General features: G+C 33.7%; 3 protein-coding genes across 3 annotated transcripts; 1 reads left to right on the forward strand and 2 right to left on the reverse strand.

Annotated features, from left to right (window-relative positions):
• Positions 1 to 2,738, forward strand: LOC131617657 (staphylococcal-like nuclease CAN2). The gene is made up of 9 exons (XM_058888915.1): positions 1 to 266; positions 353 to 408; positions 504 to 618; positions 881 to 991; positions 1,164 to 1,351; positions 1,439 to 1,495; positions 1,582 to 1,741; positions 1,821 to 1,889; positions 2,131 to 2,738. Exons 1-9 carry the CDS (start codon positions 114 to 116, stop codon positions 2,227 to 2,229), a joined length of 1,008 nt encoding a protein of 335 aa, XP_058744898.1. The 5' UTR covers positions 1 to 113; the 3' UTR covers positions 2,230 to 2,738.
• Positions 2,739 to 3,637: 899 nt separating this feature from the next.
• LOC131621046 (uncharacterized) lies at positions 3,638 to 6,285 on the reverse strand. The gene is made up of 2 exons (XM_058892253.1): positions 6,078 to 6,285; positions 3,638 to 5,864 (listed from the first exon to the last, which is right to left on the reverse strand). The coding sequence occupies exon 2, from the start codon at positions 5,788 to 5,790 to the stop codon at positions 4,099 to 4,101; it is 1,692 nt and encodes a 563-aa protein (XP_058748236.1). The 5' UTR covers positions 5,791 to 5,864; positions 6,078 to 6,285; the 3' UTR covers positions 3,638 to 4,098.
• Positions 6,286 to 8,506: 2,221 nt separating this feature from the next.
• LOC131621047 (alpha-soluble NSF attachment protein 2-like) lies at positions 8,507 to 11,151 on the reverse strand. The gene is made up of 9 exons (XM_058892254.1): positions 10,852 to 11,151; positions 10,329 to 10,378; positions 10,163 to 10,235; positions 9,721 to 9,800; positions 9,413 to 9,564; positions 9,163 to 9,322; positions 9,024 to 9,071; positions 8,798 to 8,878; positions 8,507 to 8,712 (listed from the first exon to the last, which is right to left on the reverse strand). Exons 1-9 carry the CDS (start codon positions 10,994 to 10,996, stop codon positions 8,632 to 8,634), a joined length of 870 nt encoding a protein of 289 aa, XP_058748237.1. The 5' UTR covers positions 10,997 to 11,151; the 3' UTR covers positions 8,507 to 8,631.
• Positions 11,152 to 22,073: the final 10,922 nt, after the last annotated feature.

Here is a 22,073-nt window from a genome sequence, read left to right on the forward strand (position 1 = left end):
TCCCAACACAACATTAGTTGTCACTCCTAGATTTTCTCCATCTCGATTCTCTCTCTCTTTCTCTTTCTCTTTCCTATCTTCAAAGTTTCAATTATTCTCTCAAAATCAAAACAATGGGAAACGCTCTCAGATTCCTCTACGGTCATTGTTGCAAACCAACAACTTCTGATGATCCACAATCACTTGGACCACACGGTGTTTCTTCTTCCACCGTTGGTCTTTCAGCTCTCGCCCATGATCTCTTTCACTTCGAAAACACCTCCCAGGTACCTATCATGTTCCTCAAAAAACATCCTCAATTATGTTCAATTTCACCTTAAATTTGCTCAATTATGTTTTTTTTTTTTTTTAGGTTCCGGAAGGACTGAGCAAACATGTTGTGTCTTCGAAAAAAGCTCAAGCTAATTGGTATGTATATAGTATATTCATCATGTTATTCATATGATATTTAAATTGATTACTGTGAAAAGAGATTATGAATTTGTATACTGTTTCTGAATTAGGTTTAGAAAGTTAGTGGATGCTTGGAAAGATGCGAAACCTCCACCTAGAACACCGGAAGAAGCAGCTAGACTTGTTATTCTTACCTTGAAAGGCCACAAGAAAGCAGATGTTGAGGTTTTCATGTACTTCCAAACTTCAATTCTACTTAATTGATTTGTTTATCAGTTTCGATGATGATGGTGTTGATTCGGGTTTGTTGATCCGCGCATTCACACAGTCAGATGGTCCAGATTTCAAATTTGCATTGAAATCCGATGGAATTGCTGACTGTGTGAATGCGTGGAATTGTTGACTGCAACAAATCCGCCACATTTGTGATGATATAATAGAAATATATAACTCACTACATATCAATTTTATTTTGCTTGGTTTCTAGGGTTTGTTGACTTTCTATGGTCTTCCACTACCACATACCCTAGTTGAAGTAACTGCTCAACCTCCTACATCTTTGCCTCATGGAGTCAAATATGAAATGCACACCTTGCCGGTAAGAGTTAAACTCTAAAACTATCTCGAGTTCGGTCTATTTTGGTTTTTAAGATTTACAAAGTCGTAAAAAGATGATTCAATCTTGTTACATTATAAGCATAGATATAGTTTTGATGAACATGTGGTAGTTGACTAGTTGTCATGATTCATGGTTTTCACAATTGGACTAGGTTGATGCAAAAGCAGTGGCAGATGGTGATACCGTAACAGTTTATGTTAGCACAGCAGACCCTAGAGAATCATCAATTCTCCCTCGCAATGTTCATGAAGCAGCCTTGCATCGATCAGAAGCTCGTTCTAGAAGGAACTACGAAGAGGCGGATGCATTTCACAAACAGATTATCGATGCGGGATACCGGTTGGTTTATAGTTCTTCCTAATTCTCAATGTCTTTGTTTTTGAGTTCAAATTCTACATTATTTTACTTAATTGTTTTCTTGTTTAGGATGATTCCATTTGAAAATGATGAAATCCTAGCTAAAAAGTATCGGATTCGACTAAGGTAATTATCAAACAAACACACTAGTATTGATCGATTCTGCATACAGTTTGCGTGTATAGTATTGACAAACTCTAGAAATTGAACAGGGGAATCGATGCGCCAGAAAGCGCAATGCCATACGGAAAAGAAGCAAAAATCGAACTGACAAAGATTCTTCAAGGGAAGTCTTTGAGGGTTCTTGTTTATGGAGAAGATCGGTATCAACGTTGCGTAGGTGACATCTATTGCAATAACATTTTTGTACAGGTATTCATTTCTTACATTTTAACTCTTTGCATCTTATCACTGTCAAAGTTTTCTTATCTTGATTTTCTTTTATGATTAGGAATTTATGCTAAAGAAAGGCTTAGCATGGCACTATACAGCCTACGACAAACGGCCGGAACTAGAAACGGTAAGCGCTAATGATGTGTCTTGAAATACGTTAGACACTTTAAAACATATAAAACATATGTAGTGTGTGTTCGGTTTTGCAGTGAAAAATATGATAATTTATATCCTATGTTCAACAATACTAACAAAAAAAATACTAAACGGATTATATTGGATATCTTGTACAAATTTTCAAATGTGCACCGAGTTTTCTTCATTTTTTAAAGCTATATATCCTAACTTTCTTATGGTGTTTTCACTAGTGGGAGAAAGAAGCCAGATCAAAGCGCGTTGGGTTATGGGCTTCAAGAAATCCTGAGGAGCCATGGGAATGGAGGAAGAACAAACGAGGCGGTAATTAACATCGCATAAGATCACACCAGCAAAGACGGTGTTGAAGTAGTTGCAGCATTGATGAGCCCAAACTGAAATAATGTTGAACTAAATAATGCCTAGTTGAAAGAAAATGCGAATGCTTTGTAAATCTTTATTCTTTAATATGTTTAACTATACATAACAGTATTTGAAATTAATGTTTTGTAGAAGGGAAGTATACAAAAAATTCATAGGGTGTGTGAAGGTGTTGGCTTCTAATGATGAGTACAGTTTGTATAAGTCAACTGTTTTTTTTAGTCATGTGCAAAACTCAATAAAGGATTACAAAATTGTCTTCTGTAAGTCTAAAATATTGAAGTTAAAGATACAAAATTGTATCAACAATTTCGGAAGTCGAGCACAAAACAAAACTGTATTTGCTAGCTGCAAGCCAGAGGCAGAGTTTTATGGTTATGCAATAAATATTCCTTTGAATTTGAGTCTTCTGTGTGATAAATTCAAGTATTCCATAAAACTCCTTTCAAAGTATTCCAAATTACTCATCTTGCTTGAATTATATATGATGATTCACCAAAAAATTGATATGAGAAATATCGGACATGGTAGTGGGCAAATAGCGAAAGGCACAAAGCGGTATACATTATTGGTAAAAAAAATTAACTGACATTAAACTGAAAATCGCAAGTTCTAACAACTAAACATTATTGTAGAATGCTAAAAACAGAAATTAAAAATAACTTAAAAGTTAAGTAGTTCAAACTTCAAAACAACTAATAATTGGTAATAGTAAGTCTAACTTAATAATATTAATCTCATTAAGTCAGTTCAGTTGATAGTTGTGCAGAGACATCAGATGTAGAGACGTAGGTTCAAACCTGCGACATCTCGCTTATTCACCTTCAAAAAGTGAAATAAGCAAGATGTCGCAAGTTTGAACCTGCGTCTCTACATCTGATGTCTCTACATAACTATTCTTCTTTGTTTTACATGAAGTGTCAACAATACTAAGGTTTGCGCTTCACCACTTCACATTGTATGTTTTTAATGTTTTTCAATGAGGCCACCACTTTTTATTAAAAAAATAATATTGCTCCACCGCTAAAAGAACCTACAATGTTAACCAATTCCGATATCAATACACAGCCATTAACCAATTCCGATATCAATACATAGCCTTTATACCAGTTTATAAGAAAATCGTCGTTATTTTAAGTGTAGTGGAGTCGAAATGCACTACCGATAGCCAAAATTTCTGATATAAAATACCGGTATACCAGCTCAAAACCTGATATTTAACAACACTGCCCAAAATACATAAACAATGAACTTACAATATGATACGTTATTCAATTTTAACCTCTAAACTAAAACTTGTTAAACTTGTTTTGAACTTAAGTTCCATTAATTATTAATCAGAAACTTGAATCCAGTCGTAATCATTGAGAAAGATTTGAGCAACATCACGAAACTCTCTCTGTAAATTATGTAATTATAAAATGAATTAATAACTTGTCATAAACCAGGGGATGCTGCTTGTTGGAATTGAATATGTATCAGAAAAATGAAATTCATGCATGTATCAGTATTGCAAACTATGCACCTTGTTTCTTGGAAACAAAACCTGGTTTCATATCCAGCCATAAATTTTACTTTAACAAAAAGGAACACAGTTAAGAATGAACTGTACAATGCTCTCCACAATCATATCAATGGATGTAAAACAAAGCCTCAAACAAGAATGAAAGTACTTTGATCTGACAGACATCAACTAAATCAATTACATGATGCTGCTGATAATCAACAGCTAAATTGTGCCTCCTGAAATACACTGTTGTTGGTCGATATAGAAAAACTATGAGCAGGTTGAAAGGATTCAGAGTCTTTATCTTCAGGGACTAAGCAGATTCTCTTTGTATCAACGGCGGAGTTGGTGGAGTCATTGTTACATCTTTATCTTTTTCAGAAAGCTCTTCTTTTAAAGTAGGTAGTGAGCCATCTGGGCTACGATGTTCCGTAAAGAAACTGCTAGAACTTAGAGGACTTGACGGCTTGAATGTAGAAGGAGACGAGTTGACACCGAGAGGGGAACTCGTACCCGATTTGGTCGAAGCCACACCTTCGCGGCGTAAAGGTGAAACTGACGGTTGGTCAACGGCGCTAATTTCTTTGCTGAAGAATTTATCGTCTACAATATGATATGCATCCCCTGTTCGCACTTCTTGAGCAAGAGTGCACCAACAACAGCATAGCCAAAGTGCGCAATCAGAAATCGCGGGCTTGCCGAAACAGAACTCATAAGTAGGCAAATTGTATCTCTTTCTCATTTGAATCCTCCAAAAGCCACCGTAGAGTAAACCGAAAAAACATAGAACGATCCCAGCACCTACTAGTGCCTGCCTAACGGTATCATCCTCAATATTAACAGCAGCCAAGATGAAAATCCAAAAGGGTGCCATACAGAACAGCATAAAAGTAGCAATGTGAACGTACATGTTTCCAAAGCCAAGTCTCTCCATATTCCAACCGAAGACGCAAAAAGTACAGAAAAGAGATAGATACGCTTGAGAGATATCGTCCCAAATGTCAAGTATCCCTCCACTCCACTTTGGTCTACTTTCAACAGTCCTTCGTTTATCTTTTGTCGCAAATGAATATTTCCTCTCCAATGATGTCACTCTCATCTGCTCTTGCTTTTGACCAGCAGTAATCTGAACCTGTGATTCTTCGTCCGATCCAGATTCATAATCTTTACCTAACGGACTAAGAATGGTATATAAACCAGCAATTGCAGGTGCACCGATCGCAAAAGATATACATATTCCAACACCGATGGCTGGACGCTCAGATCTTTTATACCCTAAGTTTAGACCGCAAAGTGCATATTGAGCGAAACAGTTCACATGACCGAGAATTACCACTACCATTATGTGCATCCATTCATGAGGCTTATAAGTTCCATTCTTGCAATACTCCTTTCTAAGTTTGGCGATATCTTTCGGATTCCATCTGCACAATAGTACAAGGTGGTAGAATCTCTTTGGATGCTGATACAAACACATCAGTGTAAACAACGCATTGAGTATCTGATTGTTCACTTCAAACCATGCATTCCTCGCAGATTTCTTCGGTAGTACAGCATTCAACATACCAGTCATGACAAGGAACAGGATAGCCCCCGAAACAGCAACACATAAGATCCACGCAAAAAGTGCCATGTTCATCGGGTTTCTAATCCATTCCATCGACATCTTCTTAATCGAATTCCAATCAAGTTTCTTAGCAAATATGCCGCTGAATCGTTCTCTTAAACTATGCGAACTTGGAGAAGGTACAGACTGCGACGCCTGGTCCATCATAGTAGCAAGCCGCTTGAATTTAGTAGAAGCAGAACCAAATTTCAAGAAGTTCATCCTATTAGGAATACCACTCAACTTACCCGGGAACTTTCTCTCTGGATTTTCACCGGTCACCAACGTTCTTCGAGAACTCGAAATATCTATGGAAGTAAACTCTTCTACTTTACTCATACTCCCATTATTATTATTACACTCCTCAATTTCTTCTTTACCATTATCAACAGAAACCATTATGATATCAACTCAGATCTTCCTTAATCAAAATCAATTTCTCACAAATCAACCTTAAAAGTACAGAACAAACACTGCAAGAAAACAAAAACATAACAAACAATGCTAAGTATTCAAATCCAAAACAAATTTCATATCATATATCTATACAGATTCAATTCATGAAACAGAAACTCTTGAAAACTCAAATTTGCACCCAAAAAAAAAAAAGATTCTGACCAAACCCTAGTAATCAAACATGCTGATAAAAAAGCAAAAAAAAAAAAAAAAAGTGAATAGAAAAGTACCTGAAAACTGAGAAAACAAGAAGAAAGCGTTGAATCCAAGTAAGAGTTATATTCTGAACAAAAACACAAAATCAAGAAACGGTATATGAACTGTTTCAAACTTTCTACAAATGAAAAACAGAATATAATGAAAGGAAACACGAATTGCTTTGGAATATGTTCAAAAAGGTTGCTAAATGCGAATTCCCAGAAAAAAGAAAAGGAAAATAAGATAAATAAAGATAAATTGATATTTGAAGAGTGGAAAATAAAATATCTTTGTTTATTAGAAACTTTATTAAAAGGAAAAACATTGAAAATTCAAACTCATCTAGAATAAATGTGTCATGGTAGATGAAACAGACAAGTCTTAATTAACGTTTTGTGCTACGTGTTTTTTTGTGTCCAATAATTTTGTGACATATGTTTAGTTGTTTCGGGAGCAGTGTTTTTTAAGTAAAAATCTGCATAATTAAGTGTTAAAGTTTAATTAAGAAATGACATGATTATTTGCGCCGTCGATGGTTTACTTTACATATTTACGGTTGAATCTGGCATTAGGTGTAATGCATTATTGACTATAATATATAATGCAATGACTTCATTGACCGGTTTGCATAGTTGAGCTACTTTGAATTAAATAATTTGACATGACATCATTTTCCAGAATTAGATACGTTGTCTATTTTATATTGTCTTATGTCAATGTCTTGGCTACTTCACAATTTGTGGTTTCTGGTATGTCTGACTTTTTTTTCTTCTTGTTCTTGTTTGCGTTGCATTGTGAAAATAGGCGATTTCAACCTAGTAGAAATTGGTGATTTTGAAAAAGAAAAGTTTTCAACTTTTGAAACACTTTGAATTTTATTTATGTATGTCTCCTTTTTTTTGGTCAGTACAGTTTGTGCTATCAGAGATAAGTTTTCTACTTCTCTAACTGCCTTAAACTGAAATAGCCACATTTCATTATTTTTGATGGAAGCATGATGCTTATTTTGTGTTAACTGTCTTAGCTTTGTAGTTAACAGATTATATGACTTGAGCCAATTCACATCCAACCACATATGCTAAATGCCTTAAAGTAGAAAAGACCATATTTTAGTATTTCCTGTTTTGTGTATGATGACTTAACTTTGTATTCAACTTATTATATGACTCATGCTTGTTTTATTTTAATGTATATCTTATTATATGATCATATTCTATGATTTCCTGTTATGTGTCTCTCCTTTTAGGGTTAGTATAGTTTGTGCTATCAAAAATGTCAAGGCCGCCTAGTTTGACGAAAGGTAGCCAAGTTTGGTAGATGAATATCTGAATTGTTGACTTATGGATCGTTAAGGAAAGGAATGGGCAACAACATATTGGCAGCAGAGTACTAAACCGGTCTTAAGGTCAGAAGGAGACACCCTTTCTTTTGTAGTGGAGAGCTCAGAAGATCACGATCGAGATTGGTTAGAGCTCGTCCTCCCTTCTTTGCAAATTCTCCAAGGTTCTGGGATGTTATTAGAGATATATCGGAACACACTCCCCCAAATACAAGGTGTATGGGGGTGAAGTGTTTTAATAGAAGTTTCAACATTACACGGTCCCCCATACATGAGGCATGTAGGAGCGAAGAGTTTTAATAGAAGTCTTGGTATTACAAGGTCCCCAAGCTCCAGGCAAGTATGGGTGAAGTTTTTTAACAAAACGAAAGGGCAAGTTTGTTTCAATCTCAACCTTGGGAAGCTTGGTTATTTAAAAATTATCATTGATGGCCAATTGGTAGAAGTTAATCCAAAATATGGCAACAAAGGGGTGGGAAAACCCGAAGATGCAGATATTAAGGCCCCGACGCATCCTTTAAGTGAGGAGGATTCCATTATGAATTTGAAATCAGTGGCGACCACTGGAGGCAATGTATGGGGGGTCCAGCAAAACGATTCATCCGAGGTCGCCCCTGACAATTTGGACTTTATGTATTTCCTTTTGTTTCATGTATTTTTGCTTGAAAAACTCGTTTTTATTTAGTCAATATTGACTGGCGTCTTTGTTTAATAGTGCTCCGATAAGGGCGAACACGCCATTCCACTGGCTTCCCCTTTTTGGGCGATCTAACTTCGTTGGCAATCAGTCCCGATGAATTTGATTCAAATACTCCATAGGGAGTTGCACGTAGGCGAGAGGATAAACGGGAGGGTTTCAGCATAATATCCCGTAGAGAATCACCCGTAGGTGTGAGGATACTCGGATAGTTCCAACATAATACCACGTATGTAGGGAGTCGTACATCGGCACAAGGATACCCTCTTAAGGATTCCACCATAGCATGAAAACTATATAACCGATTAGAGCATGAAACCTATGTGAATGCAAATAAGAACATGAAACATTCTATGATCCATCAATACTGGATATTAACAGATTTGCAACCTCACAAACATAACTCATCTCAAGAATTCACCATATGTTTGGAAAGTTAACTTTTCACGGTATCAGTAATATGTAAGATGAACAACTGCATAGACAGTTATAATGCAAAACAAATATAATCAAACATGAAGTCCAACCAACACAAAAACTAAGACACAGTTCAAGTAAGATCATCCTCCTCAAGTTCTTTGGCTTTCAGTTTTTCCTTCACCCTCAGAAAAAGTGTTGTTTTCCAAGAATCCTGCACAAAATGTTCATTCTAGTATAAGAATTTATACACGTATAGAAACAGTCGTGTTTTTTTTTCTTTGTAATTTAGAGCTTACCAAAGGAGTCATGCTATCAAACTCTTTGACAGCTTCGGTAAACTTTGCAACGTCTTCTTCATCAATCGCAGCAGCAACATCCTGCCAATTTGTTTATGAAAAGAAAAAAAAAGTTAGCGATCCTGGCCGTAATAGAGAAGGCAGTTATTGAAATAAAATATGTGCCTTCTAATGCATATTTTACTACGTGATCAAATTTAATAATGAAATTCAACAAGCATCGTACCGCCAAGAGTTTATATTCACGTGTTCCTGAAAACGTTGGATCCAATTCCTGCAAAAAAAAAAGGAAATACACGTCTAAATGATTAAATAATTGATGATATTCCTACACTGTAAAAGTAAATTCTGAAAAGATATTTGACCTGATATCGTTCTAAAGCCTTGGAAATAGCAACAACGTCACCTTTACAAAGTTCACATATCCCAGCATTAAGAAGATGTCCTTTAACTCCATACTTCAACAAGTTATTGTTGAGAGACTGGCGAGCTATTGCTTCATAAATTTCAATCGATTTCTGATATCTAGAGAATAACATAATAAACGAAACGGTTATTAACACTCAATATACCTAGCATAAAGAGAACGATATGATAAAGTTCTTAAAATCATACTGTTCTAGCTGAGCAGAAAATTGAGCAACTTTTTGCTTGCACTGGTTTGCAGATGTTGTCACTTCCTCGCTTTCATAAAAGTCAGCTGATTTTTCATAGTAAACCAGGGCCTTCTCAATATTTTGTTCGGACTCACATAGTTCAGCTATTTCCTGTGTAAACAAAAGCAAAAGCCAATTATGACATTTTTATGGCAGTTCATATAAAAAGGATAGAAAAGAAGAAGAAGAATTGAATGTGCATTGTAAGAAATAAAATTTAGCTTATCACAGAAAAATACTGAAGTAGTAATGATATATCATATACACCTTCAAATATCTAGCCGCCATAGAAATTCTTCCAATGTCACAGAAAATATTTACAGCATTGTCTAAACAAGATACAGCATCTGCATTAAAAGAGAATAGATGAAGATTAACATCGAAAGTGTCATTTTCTTAATCATAATGCAAGTGATACCATGCTAACAAAGGATTTGGGCTATATAATTAATTCCACAGATCTCAATTTATGAAGGACATACATAGACATAGACGTAGACACTGACACGTTGACACCGTTAATAATTTGAAAAAATAAATAAATTGAACGTAATGACAGGTGTCGATGTCGTGTCAAGTGTCTGACTAACACGCACACACAATCTTTTAGAGGTGACCGAGTTACAGAGATCTCAACTATAGGTATGCATATAGCACTTAAGTTTTAGGACAATCCTAGTGTATATAACCACACACTCATATACATTACCATTCATATTAACTTTTTTGTAGCAATGTGCAGCATCAACATAAGCCGAGGCAGCTTCATGCTTGCTTTCCAACTACAATCACAAGGTAACAAAGATCATTTCAGGATTAAAACAGAATGAGAAACAAAGTACTTAATAACTCCAAAGAAAGGTAAATTGTGTCACCTTCAAATGGCAATTTGCCAACTTAATGTAAGTGGATCCTGCTTTGTCCCCTGAAATGTGATCAACACCAAGACTAACAACAATTTCAGCCTGATTTTGCTAACCCTAAATCATTATTAACAACTACAAAGCTAGTTTGAAAATAAAAGTCATTGTATTTAACTAGATATCCTGGTGTCAGACATTAACATTTGTGTCTGACTCCAAACATGTCTTTAATCTGAAGTGTCAGTACTACACATATCATTATAATAAATAAAATAAATAAATATTGCAATTTTATCCAAGAGCTTGCATGAATATGAATTGATATAATAATTCAAAGTAACAAATTCACAACTCAATAACACATAAAACGTGCAACACAAACATTGGTGACAAAAACGTGCAACACAAGCATTGGTGACAAGGGACAACCTCGTACAACAACATAAAAAGGTTGGCAATTGCATCACAATTTACAATTAATTAATGTCAATAACATGTAATTGATCATCAATCAAAGAATAACCGGAGATTTTACATGATTTGGAGAGCTTATAGGAATTGGCAGATTTATCAAATAGATCAGCAGCATCCTCAAATTTGGAACCAAACATGCCCCAACTGCTCAGCTTTTTTTCTGCCTTATTCTCAAAATCCTCTGCTTTCGCCATTTGATCTCCCATGTTTCAACAAAATGGAACCGATCAATTCAATTTTCTGTATTTTTATGCAAAATTGATTTGTGTTTCTAGAGATGGAAATTGTTATGCAGATAGAAAGTATTCACCACCAAACTGAAAGAACAAAAAGATATAGAAAAACAGAATGGTGATTCTCGTTTTCCATAACGTGCATTGGTTCAACTTATTGGGCTTTTTTGGTTATTAAGCTTTTTTTAATGGACTAGTCCAATTAACCAGTAATAAGGTTAGGAAAATTTAGAGAAATCTTCATGAAAAATTTTACTTTGTACCCCTACAATATACTTATACCTCTACACGAAAAAAATTTAGACTAAAATACCCTCGTATAAATAGTACATATTTTAAAAAAATTTATTTTTTCCTCGCATTTTAGAAAAAATTTCGATACACCAAAAAATATATAAACCGGAACACTTAAAAAGTTTTCCTGTTTAAAAAAAATCATACCATAACACTTAGAAAGAAAGTCCCGGTAGTTTTCAAGTTGTTGATATATAAACACAATTTCTTCAAAACGAATTTTAACATAATGATAAAAATTTTAAAACATAAGTTATTGATACCCAGAGCCGGCCCAATAAATCAGGAGGCCCTGTTCTAATATTAAAAATAACTTAAATTAAAAAAACAAAATTTTAATAATTAAAAATAACACATTAAAAATAAAATTATATATTAATTAAATAAATGAATAAAAACTCAAAATATTATTTAAACTAATAATATTATTTCATACAACTTAAATTTTTTAACTATTTAAAAATAGTCTTTTTCTAAATATTTTAATAAACAAATTCATTGTTCATATTTTATTGTTTCTAAAATATTATTTTCAACTGCTATCAGTGTCAATATATTAAATATTTTCTTAAAAAATTCAACCCGTTGTGAAATTATATTCCTATATTAAATTATTATATTAGTAAAAAAAATCAATTTTATTTAATAAAAATATTAAGGAATTAGTAATAAAAGAACATTGACAATTAGTAATAAAACCTTGAGAATTAAAAATTTGAAGAAAAAAATTAAATTAAACAAAAATATAAATTAATAACATTGACTCAAGAGTATAAAGTTAACTATTTTAATATAATATCCACATTATATATTATGAAAGATGTAAAGAAAAATGTAACAAATTTTATTAGAGGCATAAATAAAATGTTAAACATCACGTGAACACCATCAATATGTGCCTATGGTTTTATAGCGTTAATATACAGGCCTGGCCTTCGTGTTCCGTCTCTCACTCTCACTTTACTTTTCTTTTTCTTTATATATTTTCCTATTTAATAATAATAAATAAAATTGGGCCCCTTAAATTTTGGGGTCCTGTTCTATAGCACAGGTTGCACCTGTAGAAAGCCGGGCCTGTTGATACCTAAGTTGCTTCATTTGAAATATGTACTACTACACCAAATATGAGTTAAAACATAAGTTTTAAAACTTATGTTTTATAATTAGTACCAAAACAAAGTCATCAAAATTGTAGTATTACATATGATGCCTCAGAACAAAGTCATCATAGGCAACCAAAATCCTATTGTCAAATGTCAACAAAGACATTACATTTACATCCAATGGACTTATGGGGATTGGGGACACCGTCAAATTACAACACCAACTCAAAACATAAGTTATACAACTTATGTTTTCAAAATAGCATTACATATAAATGATGCCTCAGAACAAACTCATCATTGGCATTGGGAATAAAATCCATCAACTTGCATTTGTCGAAGCAGCGACACTTGGATCTTCACCAAAATGATATGTCAAAGGTTCATCTTGTGGTACCTCAAGCTATAAATCAAAAACATATAGTAAGATAACATACTAACCAATATACATAATAAATTTAAATACAAAAGCAAAATTTACTAACAACAGAAGCAGTACAATCCTTCTTAATCTCATACTTCTCTTTCACCCAATCACCCCCACAAAGTACCATTTCAACTGTCTTAGTTTTCATTGATGCTCGTTTCGAATCAATTACCCTTTTGCCAGCACTACAAGTTTCTTCAGAATCATAGCAACATAGCAACCAAAGATAGACTGGTGCAATTTGGACTGTTAGGTAACACTACGTGTTGCTTCTGCAGGAGTATTAAATCTCTATAGTATTTGTTGTTTGAATGCCATACCACTAAAAGAAATTAGGAACATGTCTTTCAATGGCTTCAAATCAAGAATCAACCCCTTGGTTGGAAGGAGGAGCTGCAATGAATCATTATGTACTGTCACAAGAAAGGATGGAGAAATACACTACTTAAAGGTGCTTTTACTGTAGCAGTGTATGAAATTCGGGTTTATAGGAACAACATTTACTTTGGTACCAAAGTTAATAGTCATACTATAGGAGATACAAGCATAAATAGCATTGTGAATAGAAGTTGGACCAAAGCCAACCTTAGGCACCACATACGTAAATTATTGATGCCTTAGGGAGTTGTGGTTGTTAGTGGATTTGTTTTGTTGCTTTGATGGATCGTTTCGATCGCTTGCGTTGTATTGTTTTTTGAATTCAATAAAGTATTTATTGATTAAAAAAATTAATATAGAATTCAATTACTAAATTATAAAACCATCATATATCAGTAATATCCTTACTTATATGCTTTCATCCATTTTATTTTTAAAATATTTTCTTTTTATATTTTACTCATGAATAACACAACTTTCATAAAGCACAAGAAAGAAATGTGTTATAGAAATCAGGAGAAAACAAAGCAGAAAGGACGACTCAAGAAAATATGAAAATATATAACTCCTCATGAATCATATGATGACTTGCTAGAAGAAGTAAACTCTATCAACGTTTTACCTCACTCGTGCAAAACACTCAAGTGTTTCGGTTTCCTAAGGCCATTATGAGAGTATATCTGAAAAGAAATCTAAAGAATGAGGCACATTAAAGGAGGGAATTCCCAATAAACGGTAGCATTTTCTCTTAAATTTCTAGAGAAGCTAAAGGAATGGTTAACAGACAATGAAAATATGATAAACCCTTGCATTGTTAAACATGAGGTCTTAGGGGGGGATTATTCTGAAGCGGCCATAATGACCCTCAGTCAAACACTCAGAGGGAGTTACAATTCATTAGGAGGGATCGCAACGCAAAAGAGTTACCATGTAGAAGAGAACATGCGATCTAAAGGCTAGATGCATCCAATGGCTCCCCGCATCACTCGTCTAGCAAATTACGGGTTGTTATAACCATTTTATTATATAAAAAATAAGCGCCAATTTCAAGTACACAATTTCAAATTCAAACTTCATTCACTCTTTCCCTTTACATACTAACTTGAGTATTGTAGTGCTAAACTTGCAAGTCAGCCCCTCCTCCCTGCATCGGAAACCCAAATCCACTGTTATTCATCGCAAACATCAATCTTCCAGCTAATTATGATTATTGATTATGTAACGGAACCGTATCAAATTATATCTACTTTAGTATAATGCATGTATATAACTCCATTTTATTATTATCTTCAGTGACCGCCCAACACATACAGAGCCCCGAGACAAAAATAATAAAATATGACCTTTTTAAAAAATTATTATTAAAAATACCACTTCTCATCACAACACTCAATACAACAATTCACATCACATAATCGACTTATGAAACGACAACAATGTCAACAATCAACCATGACAATATATGCAATTCACAAGTAAGATTCCAACACATCATGGCAAACATCTCATTATCAAATCCTCACATCACACAAACATATCTTTATCAAGTCATAACAACAAAATCAAATAAGACTCAAATGCACTTTACATGTGACTTGACTTATGCAAATGCATGTGGTATCATTTGGAGTAAAACTCCCACGTCTCAAATTTGCCATTGGGCACACGTCGCTATTTGCCATTAAAGCCTCGTCACTTTTGCCATTAAGGCCACGTCTCTTTTATGCAATGGATGTGACTCAATGAATGAAACATTCACACAAACACAACATCTACAACACATCACAAACATCGACTAAACATCATTACTTTTATAATAATTCATCACTTCACAATCACATCGCTATGTTGTATCATCATACACAATACATCACTTCACAACACCAAATACGACATCCAACAATACAATTCGAGAAAAGATTCAAAAAGGTTTCTAAAGGTTTTCATTTCATATTCATTAGAAAGGCATCAATTAAAGCTTCACGGAGGTTCAAACGGCACTTAAAAAGGAGTTACAGATCAAAAGATACATCACGTCAAAGTTTGAACAAGTTTTTCACAACAAGGTCCGCCTAGCGACCTTCAAGCTCGCTTATGGAAATACAATTTCAATAACCCCGCTTCAAGCGGCAAAAAACATTAGCGAAATGCAAACTGGGCTCCGCTTAGCGAGCCATCTTTATCTTTCAAAAACAAACAGCATCCGCTTAGCGGACGTGCAATTATGCAAAAAAATCACAGCAATGAAAGACCTGCGTAATCACTCATCCATCACCCAAAACTCATCCTAAACAACAATTAAACACATATAATCACGAAATCTATCATCATCTATCCTCAAACATTAATTACAACACATTCTCAATCAAAGATTCATGCATTTTCATCATAAACCCTAAAATTCTACACACAATTCCATGGATTCAACACATAATCAAAACCCCACCCTAAACATCATCATACATCCCTTTAACAATTAAAATTTAAAAACGAAAAATTATGTATACTTGCTTAGTTCAGTTAGTAAGTAAATGACCTTTTATTTGAAAGGTCCTATGTTCAAATATAGTAGGGCTATAAAAACGAAAATTTTATTAAAACTAATTACTTTTTAGATTTTTTTTAAACATTATTTTATTTTTTAATTAGAAATAAATTATTTCTCTAGAGTAATTTGAATACATAAATAAATTATTATTTTAATAAATTTTAAATTAAATATATCTTGTAATCCTTATCTTATATAATAATTAAAATATGATATAAACAAAAATTATATTTCTCATAATTTTAATTTAAAAATTATTGATAATTATAAAATTTATTATTTAAATAATTTTTATTTTTAATTTTGTAAAAATTCATTGTTATTTGTGTTACTCTTGCTTATATAAAAGCTTTTAAAAAAATACAATTTTTTTGTTTAATCAACATAATATCTGAGAGTGGACAACATGACTCACCGTATAAAGAGAATTTCGTATTTAATTTCGTATTTTAAAAATCAAATATTTAACTATAGGTGATAAAAAAACTCATTTTAATAGTCGCCTTAGATCTTCCATTACTTGTAAGGGTGTGTAATACGGTGAACTGACTTTTTAGAAATGTCGCGGTAAACAAGAGTCGCCACCGACTTTTATTTTATCCAATTTAAAGAAAGGCTAAAAGAACAGAAAAAACCTTTAAAAGAAATTTTGAGTTTGGGGGGTAATTTATACAAAGGGAAGGTGTAAGGCACCCTTTGCATCCATGGTTTTCCATGGGCTCTTAATTGCTTAGCTCACTTTGAAATGTTTGAAAATGTTCGCAGTGAATAAAGAAAAAAATTTGAATAAGGACTTTAGCTTGTAAATAAGCGTAGCCTTTTTGAAGGTTTTTGATAAAATGGTAAAAATAAATTTAAACCAGAGCAAGCAATTTGGAGGTAATTACCCCTATTAAAAAGGTTCTTTTAGCCTTTTAGGGCTATCCTTACCATAAGAGGGTAGGAAGTCCTTTTATTTGGAGGTTGAAGGGTCGTCGAAGTTATCGTTCGCCATAAGACTGTCCCTGCCATAAAGAGGGCAGGTAGTCTAAGGGAAGGATAAAATAGTCATTTTAGGCAACCAATAAGGACGCCTCAGCAATAGAAAGGGACTATCATATCACATTGTAGGCAACCTCGAGGGACGAGATAATATAACCGAAGGCAGCATCGAAGGGACTTATGATCTTTAGTGATGAGAATGAACTGAGGGCAACATTTGCTGAGGCATCCTCGTATACGAGGGACTTGACTATTCTGTAATAAACAAGGCAGCAAATAACAAGGCAACAGGCAACAAGCAACAAGAGGGGTTACCTTTAAAGGTGTGTGGGTGCACAATCATGTGATTCAATTCAGATAATTATCTTGTAATTAATTATTCTAAATTCAATTCGAGGTTTTCACGCCCTAAATTACTAACCTCGCAATTAATCAGAAAATAAAGCAGCAAAATTAAACCCTAATTACTATTACAACCTCGGAGCAGTTACATAATAAGGCAAAAGGGTTTGTGGGCAAACCACAAAAAAAGAAATAATTAAATAGATGATAAGTTTAGGGTTACCACAAGGTTCGAGCTTTCATCGATTCGGTTAACCCTGAAAATTAGGCACAAAGAAGAGAAATGTTAGTGCATTACAGATTCATTGACTATTGACACAAACCCTATTTTAATCCAAAAGGCAAAATAAAAATAAAATGATGTTAAACAAAAGAATTAGAAACTTAGCTTTTTGATTTGGTGTGGCCCGTGGCTGAAGGATCTTGGTTAACCCTGAAAATTAATGATAAAAAGAATAGGGTTAGTGTATGGAGGATCTATAGACAAACCTCGCAACCCTGATTAGGGCACAAGTTAACCATGGTTAATATAATAAAAAACCCCAAGTTAATTAATTATTGGTTTTCAACCTAATTAATTAAATCGGCAAAAGTATATTTTCGATTAAATAATTATAAAACATTTTTTGTAATCATATAAAAAATTTATTAGAATAAGTAATTAACAAAATAAAATAAATAAATAAATAAATAAACTAAAAGGGAATTATGCAATAAAAAATTAAAAAAAATTAGAAAATCTTAGCTTTAATTCAGTGTGTTGAGCCTCTGATGGTCCACGGTGGACTGGCGTGTTCTGGGTCCTTGGATTAATCTTGAATGGAAATCTTGTGGCTGAGAATGAGGATGCATCATGGTCTCATAGGGATTGCGCGCATGGGAACCTGCAGAGAAATTTATTGAAAAAATATGCAAGGGCCAGGGATCGAACCCTAGACCCTTGGGTGAACAGTCAAGCGCGCTTACCAACTGAGCCAGACACGCTTCTTGTACATATGACGCGTTCAATTAATAATATAACAAAACTAATTCAATGATTCAAAACAGGCGCGAAATTCAAACAGGCCAATAACAGCGTGCCACACCTTTGTCTTCCTTACAAAGCCTGCAAACCACTCTATGATTTTTTTGCTACGACTTAACCATGAACGCGTTCGTAGCCAATACACCTGCGACAACAAAAATCTCATACGAGCACCATAAATTTATCACGAACATACCAACGTGTTCGTCCAACATCCCTGAACATGATGAGCTTCATAATTTTCCTGATTTTACTTATATTGGAAAACCCTAAATCGAGAGCTCTAACCCTAACAATGGTGTCCTCTTCATACCGACATAAAAATGCAATTAGGTTTCTAGAATCGTTCTAAACATCAAAGCAAATATGAATATGCAATCGAATCTCAATAAAGATGCTTATATCATGCTAATCGAACGAAAAAAGGAATGACAAACCGTAGGGCTATACACGTGTGTTCTTGATGTCTGAGGGTCTGGCAATGATCCTAGTCGCTTCAGAAATCCTCAGGGAACGTTCCTGGATCCTTTAAATGCTTTGAATTGGTCTTAATCTTCGAATTGACTTTGAAATTCCTTGAGTTCTTGAAGACACGGACTAGAGGCCTTTCCCACTGCAAAACCCTTATCAAAATCCTCCTTTTGCATCTGACCACGTTCTATATTTATAATATGATGAATTAGGTTAACAAAATTGGATAAAATCCACTTGAATCTTGGATTACAAGTTATAAAAATTTGATTCATGAAATCTTTCCAAAACTAGCCAAATTTTGTTCCAATCATATCCATTCCAATTTGCACGAATTTGGTACCAATTAATGCATATTTTGATAATTGATTCTGATTAAAATCAAAAGCAAATCAAATTTTCTTGTATTTTTTCAATGATATGATTTATATTGTATTTTTCATGAATTAAATTCAATAAAAAATCCAATATTAATCAATAAATCGTGGCAATTGAATCTGAGGCCTTGGATATCATAAGGATGAAAATTGGGCCAAAAAAGAATGAGTCCCTTTTCAAAAAGATTCATTTTGAAGCCTTTTGTTTCACATTTTCCCTCAAAATTATATAACTTTGACAAGGCATATCTCTCTCAATTTTTAAGGTATGGAGGAGTTCTAGGACTTTTTGGAAACCTCAGGATGTCCTCTACAATTCATTTTGGAATATTTTTTTTATTTGAGGATTTTATATTGATGATATTGGCTTTGACAAAAAACTGCTTTTGGTTGACTTTCAAAAAGGACCTATAATCTTTTGATCCAAATCTCTCAATTGAAGCATTTTTAGTCTTGGCATGTGAGAGACAAAGTTGTAGAGAATTCAATTTCCTTCAAAATGAGCTTCGGATGGAAAACTTCTGATGTTCCATGTGAAAATTATGGTTGGTCAAAGTTCAGTTGACTTTAGGTCAAAAAACCCTAATTTAGAAACTTTAGGTTTTGTTGATTTCTGAACTTTTCTTGATGAATCATGATAAATCCTTGATCAAATGATGAATTATACTTCAAAATAAGGATGTTGACCAAAAATCAGGAATTTTGACTGTACTTTGACCCCAGTTGACTTTTAGGTCAAACTAGTCGATTGTTGACTTTTTGAGCAATTGACTGGACAATCTTTGGAATTGAAGCTTGTACTTTGTCATACAGATAGTTTGAAGCATCATATGCCATATGAAATCCATTGGAGACTTTGATTCATTGATTTTCTTTAGAGAATTGAAAACCTTAGTTCATTGAGCCATTGTTTAGGAGGATGTATCTTTGAGCCTTGAACTTTGGTATGAGCTTGAAAGGAGAAATGAGATGGGTAAATTTTGGGGTATGACAGGGTGGAAATAGGCTGGACCGAGCTAGGCTTTGCCAAAATTAAGCTTGACCTGTCAAAAAAACTGAAGCTTAAGTCTGGCCTGTAGCTTGTCGTAGGCTTATTTTTTAGGCCTGAGTCAGGCCTTTCCGAAGGCCTGATTAGCCTGTTAGCCTACATAAAAGTCTATTTATTTTAGACATATATAAATAAGCAATTAAAATAATGTTTAAATAGACTAACTAACTAAAAGAACTTATGAGAACAATGTTCATCAGGTATTTTAATCTTATTTTCACAAGTTTTTCAAGATAACCAAGTTGTATTAATGTATTTTAATTCAAAGTACAAAACATAACATAATGATAATAAAAAGTATTCATATTTATTTAAATAGGTCGGTCTGATAAGCTTAAAAGGCTTTTTTTAGGGCCTGAGATCTAGTATTTTTAACTAAATAGGCTTATAAAAAAGCCTACGCCTTTTCTATTTAAAATTAATATGTGGCCTGACCTGAGGCTATATAGGCTAGCCTGTAGACTCCTGTTATCGACCTAGTCTATTTCCACCCCTTGGACCGACCTGAATAGTTCTATATTCAAATTGCACTTCAATGCCACATACATGGTAGTGCACTCATGTGCAACATTCAATAATATATAGACACGAAAGATCATCTTCTACATAGAATATTATGACATGTCCTCGTGTCTCTCATGCCAAATAATGAAATTAATTTTAAAAGATGAAAAAGCTAATACTAAATGAAATTTTTTCACCCCACCCCATAGTATTCAGGCGCACCACCGAATTGATAAATTTGTACTCGTGCTTCCGTAAACGAAAATTTTTTCTCTGGGTTCGTACTCCCCCTCTAAAATGACATGATAGTCCTTTTGAGTTGGTTGAAGGAATGGATATTCCGAAACTTCACCGGCACGGGAGGTTTGACGGGAGAGAAAATGACATGCCCATCCCTTATGCGGTATTTCGGTTCAGGATCGGGACACTTTATTGATGTTCGGTGACATCCATCCGGCCTAATGCGAGACATTTTTGTGTTTGTGTTTAGGATTTGTGTTTGTGTTTATGTGTAATGCAAATCTAAAAACCTCAAATTTATAGAAGCCTTTGGAGACTATGGACCACATAATCTCTGTCACAGAATGTTCCGTAGATATATTCACAGAAGGTGTTTTATAATTCTCCTTTCCGTAGATGCATCTACGATAAACACCCATAAATTTTCAAATTAGCACCTTCCGTAGATGCATCTACAGAACTTTCGGTGTTTATTTTTTCAACAGAAGCAATGCAGTAGCTAGCAGTAGTGAGAAAAAGGAAAAATGCATAAACACATAAACACATAAAGTAAGACTTGGCAAAAAAGGATTATATTGCAATGTTATAGATGAAGTAGGGTTTTTATGGTGGGGAGTATGTGGTGTTTGGAGAAATGAAACAATGGAGGGAGTGATCATGTTGGTTCAAACTATATCAGACAATTTCGTAGATGCGTCTACGGAAGAATGTGGCGCTAAGAGCATTCCGTAGATGCATCTACGAAATAATTCCTGAATTGATTTTATGTGTATTTTCTCCCAATATATGCTAGTATATTACGGTTTCGTAGATGCATCTACGGAAGGAATCCAAATTTTTAAAAAATATGGAATGCTTCCAGAGATCTATCTACGGAAACTAGGGCCAAAAATGAAAATTTCTGTGATGTGTAAGAGATCCATGAAATTGGTTGAGAAATTTTCATACTAAATATACATTAAAACTAAAACTCGTCGATTTAGATATATATTAAAGAACTTCTTCTCTTTCATAAAATAAAAAAAAAAAACAAAATTATTTTATTGTATTTTTTATTTCAATATAACTGTCTTTTTATAATATCAATATATACTTTATTATTATTTTCACTATTACACTCTTATTTACTAATTTTTTTCACTTATTAACTATAATTGATAAAATATTTGAATAAATAATAGTTCATCAAATTAAATATACAATTCAATTAAAAAATCATCATAAATCAACAATATCCTTACATATATTCTTTCACCCATTTTATTTATAAAATATTCCCACCAAATCATTGACACCTAATAATTTCATCTCAT

The sequence above is a fragment of the Vicia villosa genome, linkage group LG7, assembly GCF_029867415.1.
Source record: "Vicia villosa cultivar HV-30 ecotype Madison, WI linkage group LG7, Vvil1.0, whole genome shotgun sequence".
Taxonomy (NCBI): domain Eukaryota; kingdom Viridiplantae; phylum Streptophyta; class Magnoliopsida; order Fabales; family Fabaceae; genus Vicia; species Vicia villosa.

Excerpts from the sequence above, each read along its gene's own strand:
- LOC131621047 (XM_058892254.1), bottom strand. The coding sequence starts at position 10,996 with ATGGGAGATCAAATGGCGAAAGCAGAGGATTTTGAGAATAAGGCAGAA. Across the intron at positions 10,379-10,851 it reads CTATAAGCTCTCCAAATCAT|GGGACAAAGCAGGATCCACT; the intron begins GTAAAATCTCCG and ends ATCACATTTCAG. Across the intron at positions 9,072-9,162 it reads AGGCTTTAGAACGATATCAG|GAATTGGATCCAACGTTTTC; the intron begins GTCAAATATCTT and ends TTTTTTTTGCAG.
- LOC131621046 (XM_058892253.1), bottom strand. The coding sequence starts at position 5,790 with ATGGTTTCTGTTGATAATGGTAAAGAAGAAATTGAGGAGTGTAATAAT.
- LOC131617657 (XM_058888915.1), top strand. The coding sequence starts at position 114 with ATGGGAAACGCTCTCAGATTCCTCTACGGTCATTGTTGCAAACCAACA. Across the intron at positions 1,496-1,581 it reads AAGTATCGGATTCGACTAAG|GGGAATCGATGCGCCAGAAA; the intron begins GTAATTATCAAA and ends GAAATTGAACAG. Across the intron at positions 1,742-1,820 it reads GCAATAACATTTTTGTACAG|GAATTTATGCTAAAGAAAGG; the intron begins GTATTCATTTCT and ends TTTTATGATTAG.